Source organism: Schistocerca gregaria, chromosome X (assembly GCF_023897955.1).
Source record: "Schistocerca gregaria isolate iqSchGreg1 chromosome X, iqSchGreg1.2, whole genome shotgun sequence".
NCBI classification, from domain to species: Eukaryota; Metazoa; Arthropoda; class Insecta; order Orthoptera; family Acrididae; genus Schistocerca; species Schistocerca gregaria.
In genome coordinates, this window is record NC_064931.1 from 506,532,647 (window position 1) to 506,556,622 (window position 23,976).

Sequence of the window (23,976 nt, forward strand, 5' to 3'; positions counted from 1 at the left end):
GACATCTCACAACAGTCAAAAGGACTGTGTCTGTGATGCAGTATCCACAGTCAACGTTATCTGCAGAAGTTCTGCGAACTGGGTTGATGCAGAACTTTTTTTGTTGTGTGTATATGATGGATGGACTATGTACAACATTGCACAAGTGCCAAAGCAACAGGCTCTGATAGTGAGAGGCTGTGTTCACAGAATAAAACAGAAATGGGCCTTTAAGTGTATAGGTTAACAGAATCAAATAACAAAAAGATACTGATACAGCCATGCTGAAGAAATTTGAGAAACCCAGTTAGACTAGTTAGTAACTGAGGATAATTGCTATTATGATTAGGACTGTTGATAAGAAGTATCAACACATAAATAGAGCTGTGGTTATTGAATGGAATACTTCTAGCTGATTAGGTACCATCAGTTTTAAGTGGCTGGCAGTGAGATGACTGACTGAAAAACCCCAAATAAGAACAGAAATATGACTCATTACATCTGATGGATAAAGAAGTCAAACAGAAAGATTCTTGACATTTGATACATAGGCATTTGTTTGAAACCTTCATCTTTCACAATGGATCATTTACATCTACATTTGTACACTACAAGCCTTTATAGGTACAGTGCACCAGTATTTTGTTATTTAATCTTCCAGTTTACAGAAAGTGTGATGAAGATGGACAAATACCTATGTGAGGGCCTGAATTTCTCATTTTACTGTTTGGCCTTATTCTGTCAGATAGATAGAAAGTTTTCCTTGAAGATGAAAGCATTGACATCTTTGAAACAAACAGCGCTAGACATGTGGAGGTTTTTGGGCACATAGTGTGTCAGTGGGCTCAGTATTTCTTATTTCTGTTAATAAAATGAGGAAACAAATCATCCAGAGAAGATCACAATAGACCAGCATGTTATCCATCTAGTTAAGGATTGGTGATTGGAGAAAGATATTCTCATTGAGACAGATGTTAGGAAAGTTATGCATGTGGTTGCAGTGAACTTCAGCAATTACTTCTCAGTAAAAACATTAAAAAGTTGTAGTTCATTGACCCTGCCATTGCCAAACTCTGCTGTGTGCAGTAGTGTGTTCAAATGGAGTAATATGTAAATACAAATGAGGTAGCAAGTGTAGAAGTGTGCATACTATTTATATTCTTCACAGTTAATGATGATATATGCCAAGTGTTCAAGTGACTTGTTCATTTGTGTTTACTTTTGAGTAGAAATTTTGATGTGCACTTGGGCAGACCATTGTTGTATTGAAACAACTGTCTTTGCTTCATGATTTTTTTACTTCTCAACCACTTTGACATTTTACAGTAAATGTTGGTTGAAGTAATTACACCAAATTTTGCAAATCCATTATTAATTAATACAAGCAGTTAATTCATCCCCCTTGTTGTTGTGTATACTACTACTTCGGCTACGACCTCCATCATCACTAGTAGCTACAGATTTTTTTCAGGTCTCTATTTTTATCATCAAGATCCCGAGTTCATTACACATATCAGTTTATAGCTTTTCAAATGTGTACTGGAACAGGAGTGCAGTCTTAAAAAAAGTAGTGGTACCATTTGGTGATTATTTCTCTTCCTCAGTTGTGAATAATTGTATTCATTGGACAGTGTTGAAGTTTGTAAGTGTATTTGATGTCAGCTTGTACACCATTTTCATTTATTTCTCATTTCAAAACGTATTATAACATTTGACTAATTATATTTTCTTGTGGGTTGTAGCCTCCATCGGAGGTTGCCGGTACGAGCAGTTCCAAACCTTCCATTGGAATTAGCCGACATAAATCAGAAAGAGAGAGAAAAATCGGACACAGGCGTGTTGGTGTTGGTGGAGAAATTACATACAAAAAGGTGAGTTATGTGATTTAAGCCAAAAGTAAATGTTGTTTCTGTAATAAGTGTACCATAACCACGAAAATGTCAAGTAAATGTATAAACAGAGTACCATTATAAGGAAAAATGGAGTATGTGATTTCTTGAATGTGGCCCACAGTTTATTTAATATCTGCCAAGTGTTAGACAAAAGTGAATTTCAGAATGCGGAGCACTGAAAAGTATGAGAATATGAAAAGAGTTTTAGTCCACTGTATTGTGTTTCTGATTTATTGAATTTCAGGCATTGTTTTGCTTTATTTTAGTACATTAGTTTTATTCCATAGGGACTTAACTGTTTATACTCGCCTTCCATTATTGCAGCTATGTTTTTGTCTCCCAAAACCGCATTAATTATTTTGTTTTGGTTTCTGCCAATACATTAACTTTTTGCATTACAAATCAGTGCAAAGTGTTTACATTTTGTCATGGACTGTGCAATGCTCTCAACTTAAACTAATGTTTCTCCTTTGTATGATCAAGACTTAATCATGTCTAACGACAAAAAATGTAATTAATTTATTCACGTGTATCCTTTTAAAATGATATTTATTGATCTCACCATATAGAATTCATAATTGTCAATCCCTACCCCCATTTCATTTCTCCTTCATTTAATAAGTAACTGTTTTTATAAATTTTGGTGTAGATGCGTACTTTCATCTCTTTTTGTTTTCATATTAAACACCATGGCACTCATTTCCACCGTAAATACTGTAATACAATACAAATATTAATTCTGCATTATATTTTGAAATTTTGAATGTGATTGGATGCAGCAGCTGTAGAATGAAATCTCCATGAGGATATAGTGAAATACAGCCAATCAGTTGCAGAAATTGAAAGACTTAGTCAAACGCTTAGACCTCCGTTTCAATGTCTGTAGTAGTCTTTTTCAGAAGAATCAATAATTGTACTGGTTAGATAATGTTGCAGAGGTATGTTAAAATTGTAGCTAAAAGCCACCAATGAAAAATAAAATACATATCTGTAATAGTAAAATCATACAAATAGTGCTGATCATCATTAGACAGTATTTCACAAATGTAATAAGTGAGTGCATTTTCAACATAAAATAATTTTCTATAGAGTTCCTTGTTGTTCCTTAGCATAGGTCCATACAGGATGTCCCAGGAGGAATGGTCAGTATTCAGGGATGTGGCAAGTATGATCACATGAATCAAAAAAAGTCTACTGAACATGGATTTTAAAACACCTTATAGTGAAACACAAATCTTCTAGTGAAAAGGTGCTCACAGCTCTTCAGGTACACCTTTTAGAGCCCATATTTACTAAACTTTTTTTACATTGAAGTATCATTCCTGTAACATCCATGAATATTGACCATTCCTTATGGGTCACACTGTATTTCCCATATTCATCTGTTTTCAGCCCCAGAATTTTTGAATGATTTTTCTGTTTATTTGTTTTTCATGTATTTTCCCTATTTCACCAACATAAAGTAAAACTGTTCTGCTGCTCTTAGGGCATGAAAGCATTATCACAGTGTTACAATGCCCTATTTTGGCATTAATAGAGATTGATGCTTCATTATAGATGTCCTTGGACATTTGGCACACAGTCTTAATCTTTCAGGTTCTAATGGCATTAGTTTCTTTACTTAGTCTGTTGTTTGAATGTCTTCAGGATACTTGAATTTCTGAACTGTATAATTTAGATTGTTGTTGTTTCTGTTTTTGTTGTTGTTAATAGTATGCTAAATATCATAATAATTAATAGAACAAACATTATATCAACAGACTCTGATACACTGTTTGTGAGACATGTGTAATATAATCTATGGCAAATCAAAATGTAAAAGGGCTTCCATCACATGTGTAGGTAGTTTTTGTGAAGTAAGGAGAAAGATAGAATAAGTACTGTCAAGCATTTTTCCTCGTTTGTTCCATATTTTTTGTGGTTTACTGATGTTTACATTGTGCAGAGCTTGTAAAACTGACTGCATTGAACTGTTCAGAAAAATGAAAACTGTGCTCTTGAATAGGGCACAGATCTGTTATTAATGGGGAGCAGTAATATGTATGCACTGATATGTTGGGAATGTTCATATCAATGTGCAACGCAGTGCAAAATGGGAGTTTTTATAGCTGTGTTGTGCCCATTAAATGAGGCAATCAAATGGTGTGATTTCGCTTTCCTTTCACTTTCTCAAAATGTTCCCAGTAAAATGGAAGGGCTCTTTCAACATCTTATCACTCTTGTCAACAACATCAGGAACATAGCTTGCAGTTAGGCATGTAGTTGTTAAGTTGAACTGTTTATATCATCGCTGAACTTTGTTTTATTGCCATCAGTGCGTTTTCAGACTGTCCCAGACTTTATTTATTTGTTTATTTATTGATTTATTTAGTTATTCATAATTCATTATGACCAAATTTCTTGCAAAGAGCAATATGTTTTGCAGTAACTAGTATTTAATGAATCTGTCATGATTATTATGACAATTATCTGAAGTCATTTGTATGCATAACTTTTGATTTTCTAACTGTTCTACTTTTTAGATACAAACAACCCAGATCATGGGGTCTATCCAACTTGGAATTCAGCACGCAGTTGGTGGTTTGGCATCTAAACCAGAACGAGACTTACTAATGCAGGATTTTATGACTGTAGAAACTACAAATTTTCCATCGGAGGGATCGAATCACACCCCTGCTCATCATTATTCTGAATTCAGATTTCGTACATACGCACCAATAGCATTTAGATATTTTCGAGACTTATTTGGCATTCAACCGGATGATTTTTTGGTAAGTTTAGTGATAAAGCTATGTAATATTGCTTTTGCCCTGTTTTTCTTAGATTAACAACTGCAGTGCTGCATTTGGTGTTAATTGCCTTGTGTGTTTCCGATAGCTTAGCTCTGCTCAGTTGGTATAACTGTTCAGTCTGGTGTCTTTTAATAGAACAGCTTCCTTACAGTGAATTCCATCATGGTTTTAACTTCAAAAGTGCAACTGTCTTTTTTTTCCAAAGTAAATGAAGATAAAAGGAAACTAGAGCTTGATTAGAATAACAGAGTGAATGATTGGATCAGAAAATGAGATTGCCCATTTCTTCTATTCTTTCCTATTGTTCTGCTACATTGTGTGCTGCATACCATTGTCTGTTGCAGTTGGTAACAAAACATTTGTGATTTAATTTCATTGTGTAATTTGACGCTGCACAGCTTCTATATTTTATTCAACATAATGTCTGAAACTAACAGTGAAAGTGCGCAGAAAGGTGATATAACGATTACGATCTTGCAAAGTGATTCCCAAACTGCATGTTGATGTGCAGTATGTGAGTTTATTCAGTATGGAGTCTACAGATCTTGTGCCACAGTCATGTTGCATATTTGGATCATGGTAAATGACACCATCTCCTTCTATACTAAGCTGATCTCAAGTCTCAATCTATCTCTTAATATAATCTAAGCATATTATAACTATTCATAGTCCTTAACATATTAATCTAATGAGAGTCAAAATATGTGGACCTAACTTTTCCAGCTTTGTTCTGTCCTATCCTGTTCATGCATTGAGGGGAAAATGATACTGTATATGCCTCTGGAGAAGCCTAATCTTCCATGTCTTATTTACATGACCTCCACGTGAAGTGTACAATGGTGGCAGCTTAATGGTCACACGGTGGTATTCGAATACAGTTTTATAAATTTACCAGAAAGGGTTTTGTAAGAAATGAACTGTCTTTCTTCTGAGGATTCCCATTTCAGTTTGTCTTTTCTGTTACACTTTTGTATGGGTACTGGACCAACCTGTTAAGATTCTAACAGCATTTCTCTGAGTTCATTCTATGTCTGTTGTCATGCCTGTTTGATAAAGACTCAAAACATGGGAATAAAAATCCAGAACTGGTCACACTACTGTCTTGTAAGTGATTTCCTTTGCAAATCCACTGCATTTTCCCAAAATCTTTCCAGCTAATGTAAATCTTCCATTTGTCTTTGCTACTACTGGTCTTGTGTGGCCATCCAATTTCATATTGCATCTTAGTATTACCCCTATATATTTAAATGTTCTGACATGTTCCAGAAGTTCACCAATAATCTTATAATCAGGTACAATTGAGTTGTTTGTCTTTGTTATGCACATTATCTTGCATTTTTCATACTAAGAGAGGTTCTATATATTACACAGAATGGAATTTTGTCCAAGTCTTCTGTATTTCCTTATTAAGGATGGTCTAATGTTGATGCTGTGCTGTAGATTTCAGCCTTGTCAGCGAAGCATGCTGTAGTGTTGCTGATGCTATCTGGTAAATTGTTTTTGCATATTAAGAACATTAAATGATCTATTATGCTTTCATGGGGGAAACCCCAACATTATGTAATTTATGTGGAGCATTTACTGGTTAGCTCAATGTACTCAGATATTCATCAAACCAGTTGCATATCTACAAATTAGCTACAAATTGATGACACTATTCTTAAAGTTTCAGCTATGTTTCTGGTCCTCTTTATTGACTCCAAGCTGACAGTGAAACCTTCAACTAATGTGATGACAAGATCCCCACATGTTGCCATACTTTAGCCACAGGTCTTGGGGAACAAGTGGGATTCTTCTTCTCCAGTGTAATAATGCTTTTGTATGAAACTAACTAGAATGTTGACCAGAAGTTTATGGACAAGTGAGACATTCATAAGTCATCGTTGACACTGTCCATTACGGGATTATGCTGGCCAAAGGTGCAAGAGGATCATTCCAACAACCATCCTTTACTGAGGCCGTAGAGCCACTACTTTCTCTCTGATAATAGCTCATTATGGTGCATTAGGTATACTACTTCTTATGTGTTTAAAATTACTAGCATTTCATACCATGCTTTTCCTGATTGGTTTGGTCTCCCAGAGCACCTCTCAGATTTTACAGTGTGTTCACACTGCAGAAAAAAAAGTCCAGAACATCCATGACTCCTACCTTTAGTAATAAAGACTGAGGAAGGTGATTTCATTCTTCTGGGCACCAGGACATATGAAAATTCAGGGACACAACCTGCTTTCTGTGTACTTGCTGTCCCTTCATAACTGAGACACATAGTCTAATGACGGGTAGTGATAAACAGCAAGATGCAGCTAGTGATGATGCTAAGACCTGTGGTGAACTTCCTTCCAGTAAGTTGGCAAACAGTCTTTTCACACATATACAAATCAGACGTAGCCTACTGAGGTACAACTTCCTGCATCAGTGGTGAGGCTGCGACAAAGCTTTTGGTATGCATATTCAATATGTCATATTTTAATAGATTTTTGTGTCCTAAATAGATGTTTTGTTTTGTATTCAAACAAGAGCAGTGGTTAGTTTTACCAGTTGATGTTCCCATTGTGTAAACCAATTTTGAGACAGATAGGTCACAGATTTTCAAGTTTTGTGAAATGCCTGGTCTACTTTCTAACTAGTTGGGGAGAAGATAGTAATTTCCTCAGTAAGGTTGGCTTGTCTAGCTTTGTTGTATGTTATCATCTAGCCACACTTTTCCTGAGTTGGATTTCCAGATTCAACTATGTTTATATAAGTATTTGAAATGAAGACAATGATTATCATTTTACATTTTGATTGGATTGGTAAATGGTAGTGTAAACTGGAGATAGTGGATGCTATTTTAACAGGTTTTGTACTTAGTCTCTTCAGAGTTTTATTTGCTATTTTGACTATGCCAGAGATTTATGAAAACAGTGGTAGTACTTTCTCAAGCACAGGAGAGTTAGGAAGAGAATGCAGATGCATTGTAACATCCTAGCCGTAACTGGCAGCTGAAACTCTGAAATTGTTTCTCTGAATGGCAGCAGATTTGTACTGGGACGTTGTTTGTGGTTTGACGATAGCATGTTGGTTCCAACATTTTTTTCCAGGCTATTACATCAACTGAGTCATGTAGTCAATGTTTAAGACGGTGAACTTGTATTTGGAGGAGTGAGAGTCAATTATTATTGGAGTGGTCATCAAGCTCTAGACGTATCATGTATACATCCCTTCAGGCAAATGGTAGACTGTTTCCATCAATGAAGGCATGGCAGATTCGTTCCCCTGACACTATTCACTTGAAGTCTCTAATGACTGTAGTGCTGACTGGATGTTAAGAGTTTGACACCTCCTTGTTAATTCTAAGTTACAGGATTAAAAGGCTGAAGATCAGGAAAAATGACCTGGCAGTCCAAGCTATGGTACTTGTGAACAAAACTAGTTGAAAATATGCATTCAGTGAAACAACTAAAATGTATGTTAAGAGGGATGTACTTGAAGCAATTGAAGGGAAGATCTTACTAAAAGAGAAATATTCTGCTAAAAGCAAAATATTCTGATGCTGAAACATTTGTGTTGACTTGATTGTACTATTTACATGTTGCAAGATGAGTGAGGGAAAGCAATACGACGACAGATGCTACCAATCCAGCCATTCATTAAATGAGAAGTCTTGGACAGTCTTCTCTCTCTCTCTCTCTCTCTCTCTCTCTCTCTCTCTCTCTCTCTCTCTCTCTCTCACACACACACACACACACACACACACACACACACACAGAGTGAGAGAGAGAGAGAGAGAGAGAGAGAGAGAGAGAGAGAGAGAAGGGTGGGAGAAGGGTCGGGTTGGGGTGGGGGGCGGCATTAGAAAGATGAAGTGATTGTTCTTCATGTTTATTTTACAGAACACCTGTCACTGTTTGTATTTTTATTGTTGACAGTTACACACAGATTATGATTCATAGAACTGTGATTACTGTTATACCTGTCATTATTGGATTTGTATTTACTACTTCCAGATATCAATGTGCAGTGCCCCTCTGCGGGAGTTGTCCAATCCAGGAGCAAGTGGGAGTATCTTCTATCTCACTGAAGATGATGAATTTATAATTAAAACTGTGCAACATAAAGAAGGCGAATTTCTTCAGAAATTACTTCCCGGCTACTACATGGTAGTAAAACCTAATGAATATTTTACTTGGGAGTCTGTATTATAGGTTTCATGTGTTTCACATGTTAATAAGTTAAATGTTTTCTCTCTCTTGTTTTCTTTGACAGTTTAAGTATTAATATTACATTTATTTTCTGTTCCAGAACTTAAATCAGAATCCTCGGACCCTATTACCAAAATTTTTTGGTCTTTATTGTTATCAGTGTAATTCTAAAAATGTCAGACTAATAGTTATGAACAACCTGCTCCCTTCATCTATTAAACTTCACCAAAAGTATGACTTAAAAGGCTCAACGTACAAAAGAAAAGTAAGTATAACCCACAAATTATGTCTGTGATGTAGTGTTGTCAAATCTTTGACACAGTCCTGTTTAGTTTATGGTACTGTAATTTCTGCATATACCAAGAAAATGTCATTTCATATATTCTATGACTATCTCTATGCAGATAATGACAAATGGGACGTTATGAAGCTGTTGGTTTGTAAAGTGTAAAATTTAATATTAATTGCAAACATGAACTACTTATTTATGACAAGTAGGAGGAATCCAAAACCTACACCATAAGTTTGGGAATGAAAATGAGTCTACAATAGATTATTCTGTTACAGTATACAGTTTCTCTGAACATAAATTTTGCGGTACATGTTGGAAGTGATTGCTATTAACCATTGTGAAATTACCTCCAAGTGCCATCACAGATTGATACACCCTTCTGTAAATCTGGCTTTTACTTGAATAGCATAGTAGACTGTCCTGAAATATGTGCACCTGTTGGGAACATTTGACACTTTCCAGATAGTCCTACAAGGGAAACGAGTAGCTTCTAGGTCTGGTAAGCTGGTGAGCTATCTAACAGAATCCTCATATCCCATCCAGGTGCCAAGGATGATGTCAGTGGGATACTAAGGCAAGATAATAAAGGAATGAGTCATATTTTTGACCACCTGCTTGAGCTCAATGTGACTGTACTTGTTTTGTAGAATACATTTTTCTATGTGTGAGACACTTCCAATTTTGTTCTTTACAGTGAAGCAAATACTTACACACAGGCATAAAATAGCTGGAAAAACTTTGTATGTTATTTGCAGTCTGTTAAGTTTAATTGCTTGGTGAAACTGAGCAGTCTATTCGTTACTCACTGCAGTGCCTACCACATTGCTTTATGTTTGTGATTAATGTAGTAGAGTGTTTTTGCTTATAAGAAGTACAAAGTTGAACTAGTTTCAGTTAGGAGGCATGAGGCATTAAGCATGTCATTTCATGTAAGTGGTACATGAACAAGTGATTACTGCAGTACAGTGAACTTTCTATTAATGTTGTAAGACAGAGTGTAGAAAGCTGTTTAAAATTAATGCAAATAATACTTTAAAATGTTTTGATAAATTAGGAATTGTGTGAGGGAGGAACTGGCCTGAAAGTCCATTAAATTAATAGCCTGTTAACCATTACAGGTTTATTTCAAAAGAGTGGGAACCTTGAACACAGCTCATTAAAGGAAAAGAAAAAGGTGTCATAGAATTTCTAAAATTGCAGGTTGTTACATAAGTTATTGGCCATTATGAAGTTACAGATTGTGATTGGATGGATCAATTTATCCTCATAGACTTAATGAGGGAAGACTAGTGCAGACTTGAAAATAATACTTTGTTGTTTGTTTATCAAAATCAAACTTTCTACTGTTTCATAAAAATAAATTGTGAGAGATCAGAAGTCAAGTCCCGTGAAAAATTGAGTATTTAATGAGGATATATACTGTTGTGGGGGTAGTAGCAATGATTGACTCTGATTTGTGTGCGCTTAGTACCAGTTAAAGCAAATAAAGTTGAAAAAGTACTGCAGAGCATGATATAAATATTGTAGGGTGTTGCTCTTCCCATCAAAATATTCCACAAATAAACTGTACATAAATCCACACGCTCATGTTCGATGTACAAGTTACTTAAATATTGTAAAATTATTTGATATATGAAAACAAATTATAATCCCGAAAAGGAAAATGGTTCTATTCCATTGTCATACTTTGAGAAAAAAAAAAAAAAAATATCGCCATCTATTATGATGTATTGTTGAAACTTATAATGTGTACTTAGATTTGATTGCAAACCAGAGCCTTGAGTGATGCACTTTGGGAAATGTACTTCCAGGACCCTTCTGTTTTATGTTAAGTGAATGATCGTGAATGTTACAGCTAACATCACATTCACTGTACTCTGCAGATAACAGGGTACTGCAGTAATCTTCAAGTTAGGAAGATTATAGAGAGTGGAAACTGTGTTGGCCATGGTCAACAAGCTTCAGACTGTTGCTTTGGGCTGCGGTGGCATTGGGGCAACTGAGGTGAATGCTTTGACACTTCAGTCTGTAGCATCTCCTGGGATCCCTGATACTACAGCATCTTCGGGTTTGCTCATCCTGTCCAGTCGACACATTATGCCGAACTGTGGCAGGGTTGCAAATCTCTGGGCAGAAGGCAAAGTGGGTATTCAAAACAGGTTTGAGGTACTGCCTGCTGCTGAGAGTACATCTGAGCCAGCACAGGACGCCATGCCCGTTGCCACTGGTGCCAATCTTCCTGAGAGGTCCGTAAAAGCTCAGAGGGTGGGATTGCTTGTCATTGGGAGCTCCACTGTTAAGTGGGTGACGGAGATCCTCAAGAAAATAGTGGGCAGATCAGTAAAGAAGTCTGTGTGCCTGCCAAAGGGTCTCGTCCAAGATGTGGAGGAGACTCTGCTGGCAGTGATTGAGCACACTGGGTGCATCCAGTTGCAAATTGTGACTCTCTTGTTGGGTGGAAGCTTAGCTATCATTGTGCCACATCTTTGCTGGAACCAATTGTGATCCTCTGGTCTGGAATAGAGTGAAAGGTCTAAACCAGAGGCTCAGACAAATTCTGCTACAGTGTCCGATGTAAATCTCTCAACCTCCGCTATCAGGTGGAGAATTGTGGGATTCCCCTTAATAGGTCAGGAATCGCTACACGCAGGAAGTGGCTACTAGGGTAGCAGAGTACGTGTAGTGTGCACCTGCAGGTTTATTTTAGAGTAGCGAAACCCTTCCACAATCCTGATAAGGTGCCTTATGAGTTCAGAGTTGCCTATGTCATAGCAGATCAGAGGAAGAAAATGTTAATATAGTATTAGTTAACTGCAGGAGCATCAATGGAAATACCCCTGAATTAATCTCTGTTATAAACAGTAACAATGCTCACATATTACCAGAGACAGAAATCTGGCTAAAACCAGAAGTAAATAGCAATGAAACTGTAAATTCGATGTGGGTTGTCTATTGCAAAAATAGGTTGAACGCTGTTATTGAAAATGTGTTTATAGCAGTAAAAAATATGTTGTCATCTAGTGAGATTAGTACAGATTCTGAATACAAAATAATTTTGGTGAAGACAAGTGTTAAGGGTGAATCAAACACGGTCATCGGATGCTTTTTGTAGGTCCCCCTCCTCAGCAGTAGTTATGGCAGAGCAGTTGAGGGCAAACTTTGAGAATATTTCCCATAAACTTCATGGTCATACCATAGTTTTAGGTGGAAATTTTAACTTACCAGCTATAGATAGGGAGACTCGAGTGATTAGGACAGGTAGTAGGGACAGAGAATTGTCTGAAATTGCCCTAAGTGTCTTATCCAAAATTACTTTGAGCATTTAATTAGTCAGAGAACCAACTTGTGAAGGTAACATGGTAGATCTGTTAGTAACAAATAGATCCAAAGTTTTCGACTCAGCATAGAATAAGGAAATTGGTGATTACAAGCCATTACAGCATACAAGAGGCATTTTTCAGATTATGTTAGCCGTCAGCATGAAAATTTCATAACCATCTCTAACAACATTGAGTACTAATGGACTAAGTTCAAGAGCATTGTACAATGTCCTTTAGACATGTCTGCGCCAAGCAAAGTTGTGAGGGATGGAAAAGACCTGCTGTGGTTCAACAGCCATATTAGAAAACTGCTATTGAAGCAAAGAGAGTTTTATTGCAAATTTAAACATATTGAAAGCCTCACAAACAAACAAAAGTTCAACAAGCCCAAAATTAGCGTAAAGAGAACAATGTATATAGCATTCATCGAATTTGAAAGTAAAATTTTGTCAGTGGTGACATGATAAAAAATTCTAAGAAGTTTTGGTCTTATATTAAATTGGTAAATGGATTGAAGCCATCTGTCCACACACACTGTGACAATAAAGGCTGTAAAAAGGCTGTCTCAGAAAACGCCTTTTTACAAAACTGTTTCACAGAGGAAGAGTGCACTGTAGTGCCTCTTTCAAATCATTACACAAACAGCAAAATGGCTGATATCAAAATAAATGTCCATGGGGTAGAAAAGCAACCAAACTCATTCATCAGAAGGAAGGTAACTGGACTTGACAGGATACCAGTATTATTCTACATTAAATATGTGAAAGAACTTGACCCTCTTGTAGCAGCAGTGTACCATGAGTCTTTGTAGAAACAAAGTGTCACTGATGATTGGAAGAAAAAAACACAGATCATTCCCATTTTCAAGAAAGGTCATTAAACAGGTGAACAGAACTAGAAGCCTGTATTTCTGACGATAGTCAGTTGTAGAGTTTTGGAACATGTTCTATGCTTGCTTATTATGATATTTCTGGAGGTTGGTAATCTCTGTGTGAACCAACATTTGTTCCGAAAGCAATGATCTTGTGAAACCAGTGTGCTCTGCTCACCCACAAGACCCAGAAAGCAGCAGATACAGGTGTCCAGGTAGGTGCTGTGTTCCATGACTTCCAGAAGGCATTCGATACAGTTTTGCACTGCAGCCTGATGAACAAAATATGAGTATACTGAACATTAGATCAGCTGTGTGATTGTATTGAAGAGTTTCTAGAAAACAGAACACAGCATGTTATTCTGAATGGAGAGAAATCTTCAGACATAAAAGTAACTTACAGTGTGCCCAGTGAAATGTTAAAGGCCCTTTACTTTTCAAAAAATATGTAAATAAGCTGGTAGATAATGTTGGAAGTTCCATGAGGTTTTCGCGGGTGATGTTGTTGTATACAGGGAAGTCGCAGTGGTGGAAAATTGTAGCAAAATGCAGAAATGCCTGCAGAGAATTGATGCTTGATGCAGGGGGTGGCAATTGACCCTCAACATAAACAAATGTAATATATTGTGAATACATAGAAAGAGCCCTTATTGTATGATTACAAAACTGCAGGAAAAACACTGAGGGCAGATACTTCCATGAAATACCTAGGATTATGCACGTGGACTGATTTGAATTGGAACAACCACATAAAATTAATCATTAATAAGTCATTTTCCACACTGAGATTCATTGGAAGAATCTGCAGGAGATGTAGTCCATCAGTGAAGAAAGTAGCTTATAAAACATTTGTTTGACCAATACTTGAATATTGCTTGTCAATCTGGGAGCCATACCAGGTAGGACTGATGGAGGAAATAGATAAGATCCAAAGAATAAGAGGACATTTTATTACAGATTCATTCAGTAATCATGAAAACATCACAGAGATGATCAACAAACTCCAGTGGCAGGCACTGCAAGAGAGAGGTGTTCTGCCAAATGATGTGGTTTATTGTTGAAGTTTCAAGAGTGTACACTCCTAGAAGAGTCACCAAATACATTGCTTCCTCCTACATATCTCTCGGAAAGACCATGAAGATAAAATTGGAGAGATTTGACCCCATATAGAGGCTTACCGGCAATTGTTTTTTCCTGTAAACTATCCATGACTGGAACAGAAATGGGAGGAAGTGACAGTGATAAACAGAGTATCCTCCACCACACACTGCAAGGTGGCTTGCAAAGTATAGCAGTAGATGGATACCATGTTTTATGTACTAGGAATCGTAAGTTCAGCATTTATAGTTACAAAGACAGGTGAACGATGGGTTGGCAAGTTGTTGTAAATGCCCACCATCATAACTTGTGACAGAAGCAACCAAGCCTGTTTGATCTGGAAATGAAAATGGCAGTCATGTTCAGATCATCCAGTGAGAGTAAAGTTTGTTAGGGCTGTTAGCAAAAGAATGATGTGCACTTTCTTCGTTACAAGTGAGCATAGTGACACAAGTACATTTCAGAATGGGATAGCAATCACAATAGGTATGTAAGAGTATGCTATTCAAAACTTTGTTTCAAAAGAAACTAGAATCATTCAAATATTGATCTGCTCTAGATCAATTTCTACCTTCATAACTGCTCACAGGGCAGCCAGAATATAAGCATCTATTGAAGAATCATGATTGCAAACTCTTTGCCATCCAGTTTATAGCTATATCTGGCTCTTTGTGATTTCCTGTACTTCTAAAAAGTGTGTGAAATTATCCATGTGCACCATTTTGAATTGCCAGGATCCACACCCTACCCATAAAACATTCCTTAACATTACCAAGGAGACACATAATGACACATACTCTTTATTAGTAAGGTGCACCGGAATAGCTGCTTATAATAACTAATCTTTATTCACGACAGACGGTTTTGGCATTTATCACAAATTTCAAGTATGTTTAAGCTGATGTGATGTCCATGTACATTGTTAGTGGACTGTCATAACTTTCACTGTTTAGATAAGATGATAATTTATGTAAATATATTGAAAATAATATGTCTGACATCAGTTTGGTAGTTCAACTCTTACAATGCTATATTTGTAAACATACAGCATTGAAAGAGTTAAAATGTCAAACTGCTGTCAGGCATATTTTCAATATACTTACTTAAATTACCATCTTATCAAAACAGTGAAGTTAAAACATGGTTCACTAGCAACATAATATGGATGTCAGATCAGCCTAGACATACTTTCAAGTGGCGATAAATGCAATAAGTATGTTGCGAATAAATATTAGTTATTGTAAGCAGCTATTGTGGTGCATTTTACTAATAATTGTGTCATTATCTAACGTATATTATGCTGCTGGCCCTAAAGAAGAGAAAAAGAGCACTTGCAGTAATTAGTCTGGGATAGTGGACCAGTGCTGCTTATTAGACAAAACATGTATTTTGAGAAGATATGGAAAGATAGTGCTTTGCTGCAGAATCCCCCTGGTAGAAGAATGGCCAGATGGTGTAGCAAATGCACCTTGTATTTGGATGAAGTACCATACCCATTTTGAGTCCATTGTTCAGCAATTGCTCATCCACACCACTAATATTAAATGAAATTTAGTAGTGGCATTTCGGTTTCCTTAAAGGTAAATGCTTGTATAGCTTTTCTGTCTAGGGTGAAGTAACATTACGTAATAAAAATTGTAGTACATGATCTAAAACATTTGGTAAAAGAAAGTATTGGTGTGGTCTGTTTTTGTATTTGTGCAAAAGTTTATTCATTTGTATATTAAGTAGTGTGAAAAAAAGGTGCAAGTAGAGACAACCACTCGCCGTGTACAGGAAGTGTTGAGCAGTAGACAGACAAGCACATAAATGAAACCAAATGTTGTAAATAAGCTACAAGGGACAGAAGGCTAAAACAGATGTTCAGGGAAATTCAGAAAGAGAATTCTGCTGCACAAATATGGAAAGTAATGGGTCATGGTAAACTGAACCAGAAATTCGTCATGGAATAGAAACAGGAATGGATCTGGGAAAGAAATTTATGGCTTGATTAGATGTCTTTTTTAATGAACAATTTCCCTGTTGTAGATTTTGAAATGACTTAATATATTTACTGTAAAGAAGTAAATATTTGTAGATAGCTAGTAGTTGTGAGCTGTAGAATGTGACGTATGCACAATGATGTGTTAAAAAAAAACATGTATACTATTTTTTCCTCATCATAGGCATCTAAAAGTGAAAGACAGAAGAGTTCACCAACATTTAAGGATTTAGATTTTATGGAACATCACCCTGAGGGGATAGGACTCGAAGCAGATACATATGCAGCCCTTGTTAAGACAATTCAGAGGGATTGTAGAGTAAGTAGACTCAATTTTGAAGTATTTAGTGGTCATTTTGTTTTGAGGGCATGTCAGAAACTAATATTCATATGATTTGTACATTTCAGGTGCTGGAAAGTTTTAAAATAATGGATTATAGTTTGTTGGTTGGCATACATAACTTGGATCAGGCAGCAAAGGAGAAGGCGGTAAGCAAAATGGTGTGTGTGTGTGTGTGTGTGTGTGTGTGTGTGTGTGTGTGTGTGTGTGTGTGTGTTCTGAAAAAAAAAATCATATATTAATAAATTATTCTGATAGGCATGGAAACAATTGCACAGACAAAAAACTACCCACCATAAACAAAGCCAACACCAAACATGAACTAGGAAATGCAGATGATATTGTGATGCCATCTGCACAGTGCAAGATGGACAGGGCACAAAATGTTAGTTCAGTGTGAGATAGGACAAACTTCTGCAACTTACATTTCTCCATGTTATGAAGGCATTGCATTATCCAGAATTCTACCATTCTCCCATGACTAATTACAAAAAATGTCTAGTGGTTGGGCTGTAAGCGGATCGTGTAACAGCTGTTGTCCTCTGTTGAAAATAGTTTTCATTTTGTCCAGATTTCATATAGCCTCTAGAGAATGATGTGTAATATTATTGAGCTGTTGTAGGGAAATGGTGGGAGTTTGATTCTGCAAAATATTCTCACCATACTGCAATACTGTCTGTTCTCATTTGAAATATGAGAAGTGAGTCTTAACTGGTGGCTGTCCAAACCCCAATTTTTAGTGTCTATTTGGTAAGGCGTTCTTACACAATTGCTGGATTGCCATTGATGCAAACCTTCTTCATCTTGTTCAAAAAGAAAAGTAAAATTTGACATAGTGTAAAGTGTGGCACCATTCCTGCATTCAAAACTTTGTACTTCTTACTGTGCAGTGCATGGTTCCTGAGATACCAGGGGTGAATTATCCAGTGGTTCTTTTAGAGTTCAGGAAACAGTGCACATTCAATGATCTAGACCATGTCTGCACCTCACAAATTGAGAAATGAGCTGTATCCTTAATTTTAGGTCTGGTTTATGTTTATTTTAGGTTTACGTGCCCACATTCCCAGATTTTTTTTTATTTTTTATTTATTTATTTATTTATTTTTTTGCAATGATGTTCCATTACAAATATTATCTTAGGACACGTTGTGGCCTGATATATTCAAGGTTATAGTAACAGCAGATAATGTACAGTAAAGTGGACCAGAGCCTGCCACTTCGATAATGTAGATTAGTGTGCAGTGTGTACACAGTGCACAGTTGCTTACTTTGTGTTAAAAGTTGTGCAAAGCTGTTGTGTCCGGGTAACAAAAGGAAGACATTAACTTTGAAATAACTAAACATCATCCCCTGAAGAGGGTGGCAAATTTAGCAGATCAGTAGTTGCATTCTACCATATAGACATCCGGCCAATAGCTAACATCCCAGTTCACAAGGATAAGCTGTACAAATCAGAACTAAGGACTATTGTGTCAGAAGGATACTGCTGACTTGTGTCCCAAATTATGTAATGATGATATAGAAAGTGCTGTAATTTCCTAATGAACATACCAGAGGGAATTTCATTATTGTGTAGAGTGTGGTGTCCAAAAACACATTTTGGATATGCAGAAGTGGGCCCTTTGGTTGAAGTCACTGTTAACTTGAAATGCTTCACAACCAATGGGCAAAATGGTAACTACTTGGAATGAGAAAGACGCGAGCAATCACATGTCATGAGACTCAGTAAGCCCCCATATTTGAACCTCTTTGAAAATCTGTGGGACTGACCGGAGCAGTGAACAAATTTGGCTACAATGGCGTCCATGCTGTGTGCCTTATGTACATGAGGAGATGTGGATGGAGTGGCATTTTACTACATTGTATATCTAGAATCATGTATAGTACACTCCATAGTGACTTATGACTCTTAACAAAGCTCACTGATGTGCTACAGACTGTTACATGAATATATTTCTTCTGTTGAGCTTATAAAATTCTTCGGTCCTCCATATTCACAATTTGTTTCCCAATAATGGTTGTGTTCTTAATGATCGTATATTGAAATATGATCAGTTTCAGATTTGGGGAACTTCATCAGTCTCTCGTGGGTATGCTCCACAGTCTGGATCAGCCATTGTGTAAGGTGGAACTCCATTGAAAGATGCATTGCAGCTGCTCATGTGTAATATCAAGAGCCCAGCTGTTAATGGAAAATAAATTTTGTATATGAAGAAAAGAGAATAATATTACAGCTGAGCCATTCTAATCAATCTTTCTGTGTATCCCCATATTATATAATTATATTCTATTTCTTAATGACTTTGTGGATCTTGACAGTGCAACATATACAGTGTCTTAATCACTGATACAGTAATTTTGATGGATTTGTTGTCACGTCTAGTCTTCATGTCAGTGTTTCAAGGCTCTACACATTCTTATGTCAGACAGTAAATTTAAAATTTGTCTATGGGTTTTGCCACTGTAAATATGATACATTTTTGAATATCAGTAAATTACTTTGAAAACAAACTTAATGCAAAAAGAAATTTTGTGCAGCATTTATTTTTGTTTCCCCCATTATATTGGATGATCAGAGAAACCCCATGATAGAAATATGTTATACTTTAATATTTTACATTTTGCCTTTATCTTTTTACTCAAGTTTAACAATCTTAAAATTGAGGCATGTGTTTTCAATGATGATTATGTTATTCTACTGAGGTATTATCAAACGAAGTGTAGATTTATGATCCTATTCTTTGCCATAAGTTACTGCAGCTGGAAACTAACCAATGTTTTGTTCCTCATTGAGAGTTATGATGGACAATTTTGACTATTTATTTAAAACCACACACAGAAAGTGATTCAAAACATAATTCCTTATTTTTTGTTATTAGTGTATTTAATCTGTAACCTTATGTGGTCTCCAATTTCTTCGCATGGTGCCATATTAGAGTTACATTTGGAACCAAACATTGGTATCAAGAGGCCATACATTTCTGTCACTGCATTAAAGTCTCTTGGCCAGCATAAAGTTTATGCAGCATATGACCAACTGTACTAAAATAAATTATACCATTCAAAAGAATCAGGACAACAGGAATTTGGGCATCTGCCATACTCCATTGGGCAATAATTGAGGAATGGGTATGTTATGGAATTATGTCTTTATATTTCAAAAATTAAGTACACGACAAAACACCATTACATACATGATTGTTTACATAAAAAGAGCTAAAATGTACAACCGACGTCGAAAACAAATTGGAAATCACCATTCATCCCATCATCCTATGTGCTTGCCATTTGACTTTGAAAACTTCAATAATGTGTATGCCCTCCATGAGTGTTTATCACTGCCTGACACCTACATGATGGCATGCTCCATATAAGTCTATGGAGGTCACTCTGTGTTATCTGATCCCATTCGTCAGTGAGAATTAATGAGAGTCCTGGAGTGTCTGGTGGAACATCACGACCACGATCACAGCTGTCAAGCATGTCCCACATATTAAAAATGGAGTGTAGGTCAGGACTCACTGCTGGCAATACCATTACTTCAATGTCCAGGCTTTGCAAGACATCTCTGCTGATGCCCACCTCTTAGACGTCGGCATTAGGAGCAGCTCAGGGCCACCACAGTATGCAGCAGTCACCATATGGTCCAACAGGTTCTGCTTGATGTACTGCATGACAGTAAGGTGACCATGGAGAACAAAAAGATCCATATGGCCGATACACTGAAGTCTCCCCTCAACATCACAGGACCTTGGAAATCTTTCAGTTTCCTGGACAACATTTTGCAGGTACCACTCACCACAGGTCTCTGCGCACACGCACACACACAGCCATCACCTTGAGTCAGAGGATATCTGGACTCCTCTGTGAATAACATGTTTCACCAGTGATGAGGTTGCCCATTGATAAGGGAACAGCAGACATGAAGGTGAGCTACAAGGTGATGTCGTGTCAAAGGGTACTTGAACAGGTCACCTGGGTCGTAAAGTCCTATCTCATAAATGGTTCATTATAGTTACTGGCCCTTCTGAGGTCATCTTGCAATGCTCTACAGGTATCCATATGACGTGGCAATGCAGAGGTGGCCAGGCCAGGTATTGGTCCCCATGTGGGGGTTGTAATGCACTGGCAACCTTGTCCAACTTGCCTTGTTTACTGACCTATCTCCCTCTAGTGCATTCACAACCTATGGATGTCACAATGAAAGGCATTGGCATCTGCAATGACACTACCGAAAGAGCATCCTTTTTGGATCAAATAGACTGCCCTTGTAACTTGGACTGCATTAAGTTCTCAAAGTGCATGTGCTTGGTTGAATACAGTGTCCAAAAATGACAACTTCCGTCTGCGTACCTCACTAGAAAACACTGGGACGCTGGTATGCACTTCCTTCTGAGGGGTCAGAAAGATGTTAATCGTAGCCTACACCGAAAGTAAAGCTCACAAGCCATGCAGTAAAACAATAGGCACCGCCTTTATCATAATAGATTTAACATATCGGATGTTGATATACATGTTTACATAATTCTTTTGAACTGTGTATTAAAGTCTTTTACACCACCATATTACTCCACTAAATCAACATTTTATAAAACTACACTGTGCTGGCTCAAATATTTTGCATTTGGTTATGCACTATTATGTGACTCATTGTTCTTTACACAAAGCCATGGTTCATTCCTGATGACATTTTGAGGCTAGTAACTAAGCAAACATGTTCCATGTGTGTTTATTCAGTGATACCTCTGGTGAAAGCTGGTGGTGATGTAAGAATTTATTACGTTTAATAGTTCAACAATTTGGACATTCTCACTTGGTTGGCCACCACCTCTTTTCTGAGGAACTAGCTGCTGTTGGTGTTGAAAGTACATGTTACAACTACAATTCTCATCAGAATGTTGTCAGCCCATCCCATTTAAAAATAGGAATATGTGAAACATGGCCTGATACGGCCTCGTACAAAGGAACACTTCTGCACAGTTTATTACACAGCTGGTAATGTAATCTAACAGTGCCATACTGGTATGATGCTCCAGCGTACAGCAAATCAAAACATGATGGACAGATCATCAAATCAAAGCTTCAGAATACTGTTTCCTGTTTGGCTTAAGGATGTCTCCATTGTATAATGCGACTCCACCATCCTTCTGTGCTTATACTTCTATCTATCTATCTATCTATCTATCTATCTATCTATCTATACATACATACATACATACATGTATACATATATACATTAGCTGAAGTCCCCTGCCTTGATTACATCTGTCTGTTCTGATCTCAGGAACTACTGTAGTGATTCTGATAGGGCTTTCATGAATAAGCTCGCACAGCCTTATGCTGTGCCTGGTGCATGTTAAGTGGCCCTGTGTGATTTGTACCATTGTTATGTCGTGAAGGATGCTCCATACTAATGTTCTATGGTGGAGGCTGCTTGGTACAGATGTTGTGTGGTCGAGACTGCTTGTTACAGATGTTGTGTGGCGGAGGCTGCTTGGTACCAATGATACATGGCAAAGGATGCTCCATAAATGATATTTCGTGGTAGCAGATGCTTCATACCAATGTTGTGTGGTGGACTGTGCTTCATACTGATTGTGCATGGGAGAAAATACTTTGTACCAATGGTGCACAGTAGAGTGTTCTTTGTAACAGTGTTATGTTGGGAAAGGGGGGAAAGGCACACACAGAAAATGTAGTTAATGCTAGGCTGGTACTTGAGTCAGCTGACCAGCAAGTTCTCATAGCTCTTGCTGGAATTTTAATAACAACTCTACACAGTAGCCCAAAAATAATATTACTGTTACACTAGTCAGGTTGTCCCACCATATTTACTTAGTTCTATTTCTGCAAATTGGGGGCAAGCCACTAGTTTTGTATGTTGCGGCATTCAGTGAGTACAGTGGCCATGTTGATCCCAATCTAGTTTTGTTCCGAGATCCGCGTAATGTCTGATCTGTATCTATGATTGCAGACAGTCTTTTGAGCCTTCTGTTAACTGCGCCCTTCTCATTGTGCTGTATGCCCCCATTTCTGCTGTCGTTTCTTTAGATTTAATTTTATGTAAGAAAGTATGTCTGTCAGCCTGGTGAAAGCCTTAAGATTTTGTGTCACTGGGTGGCTTGATCGTCTGTTGACTTATTTTAGCTACTCCTTATTTGGCCTCATGAGGTTGAATGGTCACTCTCAGGATTGTTCCACAGAAAATGTGAATACATTACATGGAATCATACCCGAGACCTCTTTGTCACTAGCTAATAAGTCTGACTGTTAGTGCACAGAAGCATCTGGCCTAATTACATTGTACCTCTTGAAAGATTTGGAGAATCGGGGAACTGTGGTCTCTACATATGCAGGATGTGGAGGTCGGAATGAGTGAGTGTGGTCCGATGGCATCCCAGAGGACATAGTAAGGCATTGTTGGCTGTGAATACATTTATTTTCAAGATTTATACAATACAAAATAGCTTCTACATGGTGTTGATCAGCATTGAGTAGAGCGACACTCGTGGCTGGGTGCAGATGACCCACGAGGCTCAGTAGGTGGTAACGTGGCTTGGCGCAGTCAGGGACTGCACACTCTTAGCAGAGGTGGCATCATACAGGGTGCTGGTGTAGAAGTTTGCAGGCATTGTCTGTCCAACCAGGGTGCAAACAGCTTGGTGAACCATTCCACGAAGGTGCTGTCATGGTCGTCATAGTTTGCACCCTGCTCGACGGCCAGCAGTTTCGCATGGGATGAAGGTAGCAGTGCAAAAGTATGCCCTGGTCTCGCAACAAAAGACGGCCAAGACACCGGAAGCTACTCCTAGGTTCAGCCAGGGGGCACCACAAATGCACTTTCGCGGAATATGTGAAGTTGGCAGCTCAAGGGTCACCCTCGATTGACTGGGTCATCGGTCAAAGACACTCAAGTATTCACATCAGTAGCAGCAAATGGTGGCAGCAGTGGTAATTGATGACAGTGAAGTACGTCAAGCTGGTTTGCTGGTATCTTGTATTAGAAGTCATCAGATGAACATAGGCAGCACATCATAGAACAGCTTCAATTGGGATTCACTGTAAGACTTCGTCATGCCAACCGACCCAATGATTCAGAAATCTTAAGTACACTCGCGTTCAGAAAAACAAAACACCTTGAACATCTAGAGATAGGATATTCATATTCACAGGGCATGTACATTATATTTTCTGCAAAAATGATTAGCATTTGAACCATTTCGGCCA

At 37.5% G+C, this 23,976-nt stretch overlaps 1 protein-coding gene across 6 annotated transcripts in view; it reads left to right on the forward strand.

Moving 5' to 3' along the window:
* LOC126297383 (phosphatidylinositol 4-phosphate 5-kinase type-1 alpha) overlaps positions 1-23,976 on the forward strand; it is a gene marked incomplete in the record, with an annotated part of 309,051 nt that overhangs the window by 36,027 nt on the left and 249,048 nt on the right. For all 6 annotated transcript variants that reach the window (XM_049988111.1, XM_049988110.1, XM_049988114.1 and 3 more), the window contains 6 exon segments: positions 1,722-1,850; positions 4,394-4,642; positions 8,653-8,805; positions 8,948-9,112; positions 16,594-16,728; positions 16,818-16,898. In XM_049988111.1, coding sequence (XP_049844068.1) covers positions 1,722-1,850; positions 4,394-4,642; positions 8,653-8,805; positions 8,948-9,112; positions 16,594-16,728; positions 16,818-16,898 — 912 coding nt within the window.